At 37.8% G+C, this 13,021-nt stretch overlaps 1 protein-coding gene across 2 annotated transcripts; it reads right to left on the minus strand.

The window, feature by feature from the left end:
* Positions 1-2,266: 2,266 nt before the first annotated feature.
* On the minus strand, positions 2,267-12,506 carry LOC140928366 (cytochrome P450 1A1-like). Of its 2 annotated transcripts, none has more exons than XM_073378105.1 (2): positions 12,350-12,506; positions 2,267-4,917 (listed from the first exon to the last, which is right to left on the minus strand). In XM_073378105.1, the coding sequence occupies exons 1-2, from the start codon at positions 12,504-12,506 to the stop codon at positions 3,518-3,520; spliced, it is 1,557 nt and encodes a 518-aa protein (XP_073234206.1). In that variant the 3' UTR covers positions 2,267-3,517. The 2 variants fall into 2 exon arrangements, with proteins under 2 accessions (XP_073234206.1, XP_073234207.1); XM_073378106.1 differs by lacking the exon at positions 12,350-12,506 and adding an exon at positions 6,873-7,077.
* Between the last annotated feature and the right edge of the window lie 515 nt (positions 12,507-13,021).

The raw sequence follows: 13,021 nt of genomic DNA on the forward strand, positions 1-13,021 counted from the left end.
AGGAGGTTTTGTGTTGCAAAAATAAATATTAGCTACGGAGCTCAGACAAAAATGTGATTCCTTTTTTTTTTCGTGCCATTTAACATATCACAAACCGTCCCTACTAACAACCACTTCTTTAAATTGTTCTTCACGCCACGGCCTCCAAATAACTCAGTTTAAAGTTTTGTATAGAATCAGATATTGAACCTGTCTTAACCTTCAGCCAAGGTCTAAAGTACGAGGCAAAAGGTAAAAGAAGTCTTTCGCCAAACATGGACCTAAGTGAACCAGAATTGAACAAATTGCCTATCTTGGAATAGAAGCTGTACAGATACCAGAACAGGGCATTAACAAGGGCTCTGTTACACTTCAATCTATGAGATTTTTCAGTAACTTGCCTCGCAATTTTGTTAATCAGTTGCGACGCCACTTTTACGAAAATTTTAACAAGGAGTGATTGTACTCGCAAGACGTGTTTTTGCTGTTGCAAGCGCAAGGTGGTATGACGTAGAAAAATCAATTTTAACTCATTCATCAATTATCAGTCCCCGTAAGTTTCCCTTTCTAAAACAAACGGCGTAGGTGATGTTACAGTAAATGCAATCGTCACCTTTTGGAAGGCACGACGGCCTAACTTCTTTGCGAGACAAGTTGAGGTTTCAAGGGGAAGGTAACCAAAAGGTATAATTATGATCTTGGCCTTCACGTTGAAAGCTGAACGGTTAGTTGTAACTAACCTGATAAGTGTGTTTATGGCGTTGCAGGTTTTAAATTAACATGCAGAGGGTAATGATAACAATGAAATATTGCTTTAAGTAAACATACCTTTAGTGATATTAATGAAAACTGAACATCAAGATAATTGCATATTTGTTCAAATATTTAAATATGAAACATAATTATATTATTATCAATCAGCTAGCAGCAATATATTACCCTGAACATTCTTACAGATAGGAAACTTTAATGTTTGTCTTTTACTTTACAGTCTTTTTCAAGGCTTTAACGAGCCAATAGTCGAAAACGATTTAGGGGAACGGAAGCAGAAATATATAAACAGAAATCGTGCACTGTTTGCGTTTTTCGACAAAGTAAGGACTAACTCCAGGCTTTTTTGCATCCCTGATTCCTTCTCATGTCAAACATAAGAAACAGATCATTATCTAGTGTCTCAATCTCCTTAATGCACACGCATGGGCCGAAACTCTTGAGAACAACGGATCAGGTCTGAAATACGCCAGTACTGCACACCCGACCAGTGTTTTCCAGGGGCAACCCCGGGAATAAAGCAACGTTTAACCTGATGTGCTCTTCCTTATTTCAATTAAGGTGGCCTGAACCTATACATTCATTTGCCTGTTGGCTATGTTTTTGAATCACGTTGCTGGGCAGGAACGATTTAACCAATTTCTCAGTACGATTTTTGGCATTTTAAGTAAAGAATGGTGGAACTTATAGAAAACTTCATTTATTTTCTTGTAGGTATAAAAACGTTCCGGATATCTGTGTATATTAGAAACCCCTTTTACACAAAAAAATGTATTAAATAACTTCGATGAAACCTTACGACAGATTTTTCTCTAACTTCAGCAAATAACCCTCAAAGCTGTCTAGTTTTATATCTACAAGTTTGAAGTCAGTCGTGACCATACAACTCGCTGAAAAAAAATGCTAGTCAATTTTAACCTTTAAATGCTACGCTAACGCGTTTCTGAAAGTTGACGCTGCACAATTAGAGGAAGTCAGCGCCGATGGATCGGGGGACTATCTCCTACATGTATCTGCAGGGTATTCTTACCTAAAGTTTTATTGTAAGAAACTGAGTAATCAGAAAGCTACGGTTAATACAATTCGCACCACAAGAAGAAAAACTTACTCTGAATGCGGGGCAAGATTAAAGAACTTCTAGAAATCGGTTAAGTCGTTCCTGCCGACAAACACGATTCAAAGACATAGCCAACATGCATATAAACAGGTTCGGGCTACCATAATAAGTAACTGAAGTCAACATTTTTCTGAGCAGCATAGCTGATGTAAATACGTCTCATAATTTCATGTACCATCTCCTGTCTCTGATCAAATAAAAATTTTGTGCGTCAAATTTATATGAATAAATGTGAGGCAACATTCAATTCATTTAGCAATCGGCTAATCGGCTAATCGTATATCGCCAAATGTATATATACATCCTGAAATCGCCTTACGCCGTGGTACGTCAAGTCCTTGATTTAAGTCTTCGTAAGTCTCTTTAATCTGCATTAAGCAATCAAAATATTGCTTTCCACCTTACCACAAGCGGACCGTTAAAACAGGGACAATAACACCGACTCATTTAGTACATGTCATCTTACAAATAAAAGCAAGTTTAGCTACACGATAGTGAAGACGTCATATTTTTTCTACGATTCCGAGTTTATCCCGGGGAATTTACCAAGCTTGTTTCTTAAATAGAAAAGAAACATTTCATAACAATTGTTCATATGTGTTATAAGTTATATCTTATTGCTATCGTACAAGACACATTTACCTTTCGTATATATTGCATAATTTCTATATATATGTTACAGGTAAAAGTTAAATTCAGATCACAAAATTTTAACCTGGGTTGATTCTTTGTTTTCTTTTGTCTCTCCTAGCCATAATTATGACAAGGAGACAAAGAAAATAGAGAATCAACCTAGGTTAAAAGATCTTAACGTGAATTTAATTCTGACCTGTAACATATACGTGCAGCTATATCTCTTTAATATATCCATCAGCTCGATGCTTATTGGGGTGAATTGCATAAAGTTATTCACCTAATTAAGCTTCGATCTTCGATCTTCGAAGATAGATAGCAAAAATTATAATGACTCACTGGCAGTCAGCCAGGATCACGATGGAATCTTGCAAATAACAGTAACTGGCATTAAGGTGCAGCCCCATCAAGATTCCATGCTTCTCACAAACATTATGGAAGAGTTTGTCCTCTCAAAGTGGCTTAATCTTGCTAAAAATTACGATGAAACTGCATGAAAACTGATAAAATGTCCTTTTGGCGAAAGACTGAAAGGCAAAGAATTTTAAGAAATCTAAATTCAATGCTTCCACCTTAGAATGAATAAAAACATTGTCTTTTCTGCTGTTCATAGGCCATTTTGTGCATCAACGAGTTTACTTTAAAAAATTCTATACAAAAAGTCATGCTGTTTAAAAAGAAGGTTACAAACGTTCTCTTCTGTACAGGTCTTTCAGCGGTCGATGATTTAACAAGTGGCGCGATGATCACTAGACTTGCTCTCAGTCAACATCAAAAGGTTATTAATACTGCTACCAACAAGTTCTTAGACTGGGGCGTTGCAGTGTGGTACTAAACGCTAAACTGAGAAAGGGGTTAACACTAGGTATGGTGCGACTTATTAGTAATTTAAAACAAAAAAAGAGAGCTAAAACAAGCAATACATTCGCTTCGTTTGAAAAAAAAAAAAAAAAATACACAAAAATATTCATTGAGCATTCGAGGAGCCCTTGGCAGATTACAATCGTTAAAAGCTCTTCAGCAGCGTTCGTTTATTTTTACGTAAAAAGTTTCTGGTATCAGAGTAAGGCCAAACTGACCCACAAGATTGATGCCTTGATACTCGTTCGACAAACCATCCTGCGAGAAACGAAAGCTGTGAAGTAGTGCCGCAAGCAACACAGAAACCTGTTTGATAGCCAGAACCTCCCCAGGGCACTTACGACGTCCCCCAGAGAACGGCAGAAAACCTCGGAAGAACTTAGGATCGACCACCTGACCTGCACGATCCAGAAAGCGTCTGGGATCAAAGACTTCCGGATCTTTCCAGAGAGCTGGATCACGATGTACTGACCACAGATTGACAAATACGATTGTGTCTTTTGGGACCGTGAAATCTTGGATTTTCGTCTCGCTGGTTGTGGAACGAGGTATTGCAAGAGGTACCATGCTGGTAACCCTTAACAACTCGAAGACAGTGGCTCGAAGGAGAGGGAGAGACGGTATGTCCCCTAAAGTGGGCAGTCTTTCTTGACCTATCACTTGATCTAATTCATCATGCAGCTGTTGCTGAATCTCGGGGTATTTTATAAGGTATGCCAAGCTCCAGTAGAGAAGAGCGGAAGAGGTTTCAAAACCGGCACCAAAAAGATCTGCTACAGCTGGAATGATCTGTTCGTCACTGAGCAAAGGAGCAATTGTAAGACCTTCTGGATGATTCTCTTTCTCCTTTTCAGTTTCCTTTTCCACGACGCTCATGAAACTGTCTGCAATATTGCGAACATTGACTCCATCGTATGTTTCTTTGTTTTGAACAAACAGTTGTGAAAGAATATCCGAGACTATCTTCATTACAGTCTTTAGATCTGAAAGCGCTTTATTAGGTAGATACTTTACCATGGGCAGGAAATCAACATGGCTGCAGCCATGGATGGCCTGTCGGAAACTGTCGGCGAGGTCGATGATTCTTCGAAGACCTTCGTCGTCATAAGACCAGTTGATTCCGAACAGAGCATTGAGGATGATGTTTGCCGTGGCTGACTTCAGAGCTGCTAGAGCGTTTACAGGTCTACCCTTCTGCTGTTTGAAGTATCGAATCAAGCGCTGGGACTCCTGCGACAATTTATGTCCCAGTGCATCGCTGTCCTTAACGAAGTTGTGTATTGCACTGACTGCGATCCTCCGGGCAAGACGCCAGCGAGGTGTGTAATCACTGAGACTTAAGCTGCCAGTTTTAGAATTGGCCAGGCTAAAGGTGTGTAGGCTTGGGCGCCCAGCAAAGGCTTTTGGGTGTTTGATGATGGTTTCTTCGATGGCGTGTAATCCATTCAGCACCACCACCAAGCGATTTCCAAGCATCAGGCTGAACACATTGCCATATTTTTGGGCCACATTAGTGAAGGCAAGATGGGGGTCTTTTCGCAGGAGAAAGGAAGCCCCTGTAAATGACAGAAAGAAATGAAATTAGGGAAAGATGACTCGGCATGCCGAGTTCGTTTTGTATGTTATATAAAACGCTCGAATACCGAAAATTTCTTTTTACTTATGTACTAGATAAACAGTTTATATTAGGGACGGTGTTTCCTTCGCGTCAGAAAATCAGCCTGCCTGGTGATGGATTATATCAGTGGGTAAAGTCACGCGATGATCTATATTGTTTGTCTGTTATAGGCTGTCTGAGCTCAAGTTCAATTAAAAAATTCAACCACACTTGCAAAATTTAAGCCCAGTGAAAAGATTAGATACATTTTTGTAAATTTTAAACCGTACCCAGAAAAGTGGCAATTAAGATGGTTTTGACTTTGAAGACGTTGAAAAAGGTATGGGCACGTCATTGACAGCGATATACAAAAGTCCATTTTGCAACTCGATTGCTTCGTCATCGCAAGTGTTTGGCAGTGATAATCCAGAAGTGAAAAGATATTGGTGTTTCATCTTGTTGCTTTCTCACTGTTTCCGAGGAGTAAAAATAGTGTAACTTTTTATATATATATATATAAAACGACCTCCCAAGGCAAAAAAGAGACTGTTGTGGTTGTCGTGTTAAAAAGTTAAAAGGCCAGCAATTGAATGAACTGCGGAAAGGTTCAAGTTGTTGTTGGTATACTCTACATCGGCTACAATAATGTCAGTGGTGTACGTAGGTGTAGCAAACTGAGTAAGGATGAGATGTAGTAAGACTTATATCAGTGAGAGGATTTGGTAGGCGATCAGTCTTTAAGACCGTAGAGAAGGTCAAGAAGAAGTCAGTGTGTAGTATCGGCCTAATTGTTTGGGGATTGTTTTTGTCATGCAAGCTCGCCACGCCCTCTAAGTATTAGGATGAGGAATGAAATTAAAACTATGGAAATAAATATTCGTAAATAACGCAAATAAAGAAACTAACGATTTTAAACTGAGTCAGTATCATCATTGAGTAGTTCTGTTTCGCAATGGAAAATGTGCAAACTTAGCCGTATTCCTTCAACAATTTCCCGACGTACATAGATGACTCTTATCAATTCTTACTATCAAAAACAACAATATCCACAGATGTTCTGTATTTATATCAGTCGTGACCCAATTATTTCTCAGTGTTACCATTAATTTCACATTTCAGGTTTTGAGGATGCTTTTGGGATTGTGTCAGTCTGTTGTAAGTCAGTAAGAACTATATTTTAGAACTGGAAAAAAAGTTAGTAAGAGAGTGACAACCTTTTGGGGTGTGAGCTGCTACGGAAAATTGTCAGTTCCTGCTTTTTCACTGATTGGCTTTGAAATCCTGTGACTGTCTTGCTGAGCCAAACAAAAAACCCGCCAAAGGTTCTTCAATAAACGAGTGACTTTCACAAAGTCTGACATGATGAAAGCTACAGCCTGAATCAAGCTAATATTAATTACTGAAGAAATAAATTGCTAGTTATATATATAAAAAAAATCGTCGATATAAAGCCTTTGGTTGTGGACACGCGATGTACCTCTATAGTTGGCACTCTTTTATCATGATGTGAATTCTACTTTATAATTAGCTTTGTATTGCTCAATTCTTTTAAAGCTAACGGGAAACAAAGAAGTTTTCATACAGGAAGAGAAAAACTAAAAGCGACAGAATCGCCCCGTTTCTCAACACTCACTAAAGAAGGCAGACAAAAGATTGGATAATTCAGACTATCGATGTCGGGAAATCACAGAGTTAAGTACAGGACCTACTAAGAGAAATATTATTGTCGGAATAAAAATGCCAATCAAGGGGTGAAAAACAAGAAAATAAGGATAAAGATAATGAAGATAAAAAATCTAAGTAAAAAAAAAAAAAAAAAAAAAACGTTAACTTTTGCATTTCACAAAACAATTCATTTCACCGGAGATTGAAGTAGATAAAGTCCCTAAAAGCTTCAAAAAATCCTAATCTTACCTACGACTGGTAAGCCCCAAGGTCCTGGTGGTAACTTTTTGGAAAACGAACGTTTTTCCAAAACTGCTTTACCAAAGAGAAGAACACAAATCACAATGCAAGGAAATGATAACGCTCCAAGCCAGGAAAAATTTGCGGTGATGAAAGAAACATCCATGGTCGGGGAATAAAGTACAAAATTTGCGCCGGCTATTCGTGCAACAACCGTGCTCGCGTTTCACATGTCGACTGATAGTGTGTGAGTTTAAATATGGGAGCAAATTGTTTACACTTCATTGGATCCCCATCGATTATCGGCTATTATCACGCTATTCTGCCAATAACTTGTTGGTTCATGTTTTGAGCGAAGCTTCTTTGTTTTCTATTGAGAAAAAGTCACGATTGGTATCAATTATTGATGAACATAGCAGTCGACGTATTCTTAACACACTTTCGATCATACTTTCACTCACAGCCACTATTACTCACTCTCTTATAGTTTTAAATAAGACTAATCAAATTTTACTGGAAGCTTATAGGGTAATTATACCACACTACCCTCGGGCAGCTTCAATACTGACACTACCTCAAGAATGCATATTAGAATTTAAATTTGATATTAAACAGAAACTAATCCGTCTTATCCTAACACATATTTGAATGCACTGTATAGCATTCCGTCAGTTATTTACTACTATGACAATAAGAATTAATTAAACGCTCTGATTGGCATCGTAGCGATTTCTGGCCACCTTGCAACGATCCCGTTAATTTGTGTTTCCGCTTATATTTAAAGGTGCCACGTATAATTTCGTGAAACTGAAGAGACACTCACAACCTTGCAGGAAAGAAAAAAAAAGGATGCTTTGGATAGAAACCCACCAGCCGTCAACGAAGTTTGTGATACACCAATCACTAACAACCACAGTGGTACAAATAGCCTTACTCCAATAATATCGACACTATCGCCTGATAAAGGCCTGAAGTATGTGGTCGAAACGTCGCGATCAATATTTAAGTGGTAAACAGAAAATGAAACCCTTGGTTACCCTTTATAAAAAAAAGATATCCAATTACATGTTTTAAAGTTGAAATTATCCAATAATTACCTCCTATTTACCAACATACCAATGGAAAAGAAGAATCATTACATTATTTACCACCTGAACTCAATGGCGTGAGTTTTTCTATGACCTATAATTTGACTGATACGGAGATAAGCCGCACTGCATAAACTAATTAACAACCTACTTGTATCGGAGCAAACTAATTGTTTTCGGTGAGTTTGCACGATAAATCACTTAAGGTATTAGGAATACTGATGTAGGTTAAGGTGAAGTTAAAAGCTGATATTCTTATATTTCAAGTACAGTCGGCAAACCCCGCTTTGCGAACACCCCCTCAACACGGACATCTCAGTATTACGGACAGTTTGCTGTGTCCCTGGCGAAACAAAGCCCTTACATTTTCTCTAAATTCAACCTGTTTAATACAGACGCCCCGTTAATGCGAAGAGCACGTCTTTCTATATGGCCCCTCAGTGTCCGTATTAACGCGGTTTGACCGTGTACAGAGATAAGGATTGTAAGATGTGACCGGCCGTAAAAGCGTGTTCATCTTTCCAACATAGTTTTCAATCATTTCGTCTTTCTTCTTTAATTTTTAAATAGCTTAGTTTTCCCTCTTAGACCCAAAGATGAATGTCGGCAAGAAAAAAGATCTTTTTCGCAGCGCAGACATAAACTTCGAAGCTCTTCATTATGTAATTGAGCAAACTAGGTTGTGCAAACTATCAGTCCTTGTCTGCTTGTGATTCTAGAGTAATGAATTTCCAAATGATCATTGACTGAGCATTTTACTACCATGTTTAATTGTTTATTTTAAAATATTTTAAAGAATGACTGTTGGAGTTCTCTCTATATTTGGCCTCATAGAGTCACGGGGCTCGTTTAAACTGTGTGTTGCGCAACAAAACCTCCGTTTTTTTAACTTTCTGCTAGTGAACTTGGCCTTAATCAAAATGCGTCGAAGGGTCAACGCATAGATATAATTAAGATTTAGGTGACTTTTATAGACGCTATAGTTTCTAGTTTGGCCACAAAGTAAATAAAGAGTGTTAATCATTTCATCCTCTCCCTCCCTTAAAGGTTAAGCAAATAAAACTTGGTTCTTCGCGGACAGGTTTTTAAAAATCGAACTTCGTTTATAAATGTGTCGCTTTTATTGAGAAAAGCCTTCTACATCCAATCAAATTGCAGCAATTAGAACAAATTCCAATTCAAACAATCAATACCCATGAAGAGGAACTTTAACTCTGTTCTTCCTAGTAATAAAATGACAACGATGTCTTTTTCTTTGGTTTTTGTTTTTTTTTTGCATCCTTACTCATTAATATGAAAATAATAAACTTTTAATGTCTAAAATAGGATCTGGTAATCTTTCGAGATAATTCCAATTGGAGCTTTTTTGATAAAGTGCGACTAAGTTTAGAGCCGGCAAAAGAGTTTCATGGTGAAAGAAAGAAAACTCACATACTTAGGTGTTTCCACCACTTACACAATGCCTTCCTTTATAAAATGCATGAGTGAAACTGGAGAAAAACGATAGCAACATTGATAAGTAATGAAATGAACTACGGTCAAATATTTTCACAACTTATGGCACCATTCACTTGAATGGTCCTCCAACCAAATTTCTCAGTAATCTTTGACTTTTCTTCTATTGTTATTGGTCAAGTCAAGAAGAATAAGAAGTCAACAGGACGGAAGAAAGAGAAAGAACACACACAAAAAAAGTACAAGAACAAAAAGAAGAAGATAGGAATTCACAGGGAGATTAGGTTTGAGGTCGAGTGATTTAAACTAGAAAACATATTATCTCCTTTTAATTTTCATCGTGGCTTAAATTAGTTAAATAAAAGCTGCAAACAGCGGGTGTTCAATCAAAATATCAGCTCAAAACAACTGATCACCAATTACCTTGGGAGACAAATTTACTGCCATTTTCTTTTTGGATGTCCAAACAAGTACAAGTAACTTTTCATCAAGGGGTTCACTCTTGTGACCTTCGTTTTACAAGGGATTATGTGCGAAAATCATTACTCATTTGTCTTCTGATCTTAGATCTTTCTTCTTCGTCCTCTGATCTTCAGCTGATGTGCGAAGGGTTGAGGGATAAAAGTCTTTCAAGTGTAAAGGTCTTAAAAGATGTTTACACTTACTGTGACCTATCAAAGCAGTTCACAGATCCATCACTGAAAAGGTGGAACTTTTGCGATTGATACAAGTTGGATACAAAAGTCGCAATGACTATATACTGAACGTCGATGAGACAAGAGAGATGGCAATCAAGGTGACGGTGATTATGAAAGGCAAGATGGAAAAGTCAAGTTGCAGTGAGGACATCATATGTGGCCAGTCTCCTTTTCAGGCATGCGATGGCGTGTTTGTTTGTGCAAAAACTTGCGAGGGGCAACACATGTTATAAGAAATCTCCCTATGGTAAAACGTACTCGCTTACCGATTGTAGGTTAAGGTCGAACTCCTACTCACGAGAACTAATGAAAAGAAAAATGATTGCATGACCTCACAACACCAGGTTAAGTGTATTACTAAGTGCATTTGATAAATTTCTGGATCACAACTAATACACAGTATCATTCACTCAACAGATTGAGAACATTCACTGCACTCTATATTGCTAGTCCGCGAGAAAAGCCGTCATTACGTGTCGATTGTGCCTCAGAACAGGGAATTTCTTGGACATTCGATGGAGCTGTATCTATTTGAAAAGCCCTTCTTGTGATCTGGCCAATCGAAATCGTCTTAGAACTGCACAGTCACCCAACGCCGGATTGATAACAACTAACCGGCAAAAAAACAAAATTTGATTTGAGAACATTAATCTAGCCCAGTGAAAATGTGACACCAAATTACAGGGCAGCAACTTAGTGATGATCATGCACAAATGAAGTAACGAAGCACCTAGCTTTGGGGAGAAACAGATCGTTAAGGCATCAACCAAACTAAACTGAACCATTTCGTTAAGGACATTTTGCCGTCAGCAGCGAGAAAATGTTTCCTATTCGATTCAGCATCGACAAAAATAGATAGAAAGAATAATTTGGGTGTTGGATCCAATGTCGCCTCGATTTCTGTGAATTTGCGTCAAAACGTAGAGAATTTTCCCTCTCACTTTTTTAAAAAGGAAAAAAAAAACGATAGCTTCCTCGAAAGAGCTACAATTAGAATTTACGACTTGTAGACACGTTTATCCCGCTGCAAGGTCATTTAGGTCTAGTTACTAAGTACTTAACTATGGTAAGGAAAGAAAAAAAAAATTAAAGGCTTCTTTTCTTGAGTTTTTATTCTTGTGGTTAATTTTCTAAATCATTTTGATGGATACTATTTACTTAAAGACATTTTTCCTTTCATGGTCCAATTATCAGTAAAGTTTTTACTAAACATTTTGAATCGCATGTATACAGTCCCAAGTGATGGCAAAGATTTTATTAAAAGAGAAACTAAAGGCAAGACGGCTGGTTCAGTATAACTAATGTAGGTAAATTCAACTCAAGGGGAAAAGCTAAACCTAAGGTTACAGTTTTAAAGATTGGCTAACTGTTTTTTTCTTAATCATATAAGTTAATTTGTAGTTACTGACATTGTTTAATACTTTAGGGGCGAAAAAGAAATATAAACACATGTACTTCGATTTAACATTGAAATATTACTGAAATCTGGTTGAAACGCACGATTCTTGATATTGCAAAATAATATGGAGTTACTACACTTACGTGATGGCTGTCATTGTTATAGCTAAAGCTGGCAAAAATCAGGCAATAGCAAACCACTAAAATAAACAACTTTCGCTAAGGGCACGCGATGCCTACAGCCCACACGCTTCTGTCATGCAACGGACGTGCTACTATAATTAGCCATTCATTATGCAGTTTTATTCGGGTGGTTCTGAAACAAAGAGCCTTCCGTAAAAAAGAGTTGCTTGTTCTCGAAAAAAACATAGAGAAGGAATGATTGATGCATAGATTATTCACCTTTGCGTAAATGCGACTTAAGTTTTTTTTTTATTTGTTTATCGTGACAAAGTCATTTGTAACACGTCCGACACTAAAATGGGGCAATTAGAAATCGCAGTTTTCGAAGTAAATCACAGAAAAATTGGCAGAAGTAATAAGACTGTAAGGCTTATTAAAGAAACTTGACCGCAGTCAAAACTGTGAAAACTTCGCGAAAATGCATGTTTAATATCATATATCGCTAAAAAAACTCCATAGCCTATCTTACAACTCAAGAAACTTACTTTAAAATTCCTCTAACGTGGTTCAGTTGGGAGGCCAAACTATTGATCAGTTAGCCGGAAAATTCTCAAAATGATTTAACCCTTAACATGGTGATGTTTAATTCGCTTTACAGAAGAAGGGACTAGAGTTAGGTTCCAAAAGACTCCCGGCAAAGGGTTAGAAAACAATGGTTACGTACCTATTATCGGCAAGCCCCAAGGTCCCGGAGGAAGATTGGAAACTGTGGCCTCCCAAACTGCTTTTCCACAGAGGAAAACGCAAATCAGAAGGCATAGGACTAGTAGCTGCCCTGGCCAAGAAATATCGTCAGTGATGGAAAATGAAATACTCTGCATCATTATACGTTCCAAAAAATCAGTCCACCTCTCGTGCTTAGTTCCTCGTTCATACGCTAAGCGTTCAAGGTTCAAATGATCTCAAGAGATATGGGCTGAACACTAAATACGGGAACAAATTATTTACACTCCACTGAATCCCCATCTATTTGTCGGCTACAATCACGCTATTCTGTCAATAAGAGGACATTAATTTATTGGTTCGTGTTTTGAGCGAGGGCTCTTTGTCTTCTATTGAGTATAGTACCAAGGGATGGGTGATCTTATCTATCGATCACTGCAGGCTGTAACCTCCAAAATAGTAATGATTAATAATAAAGATGACAATAATTATAAGACGTTAACTGCTCTTTTGGAATTCTCAGAGTTGGATGAATTTAAGTTCAGTTTAATGGAACCTTTTTGCAGATTATACGGACCAAATCGGAGTAAAGCCGATTACAGGTATATGGAATACTGACTCAGCAGTCAAACTAATTCAATCCGTCCATGTTTTCTCAAAGACTATTTAGACG

This window comes from Porites lutea, chromosome 2 (assembly GCF_958299795.1).
Source record: "Porites lutea chromosome 2, jaPorLute2.1, whole genome shotgun sequence".
In the NCBI taxonomy this organism is placed as follows: domain Eukaryota; kingdom Metazoa; phylum Cnidaria; class Anthozoa; order Scleractinia; family Poritidae; genus Porites; species Porites lutea.

Coding starts and splice junctions, on each gene's coding strand:
- LOC140928366 (XM_073378105.1), bottom strand. CDS start 12,506: ATGCAGAGTATTTCATTTTCCATCACTGACGATATTTCTTGGCCAGGG. Junction 4,918..12,349: donor TTGGGGCTTGCCGATAATAG/GTACGTAACCAT, acceptor TGTCATTTACAG/GGGCTTCCTTTCTCCTGCGA.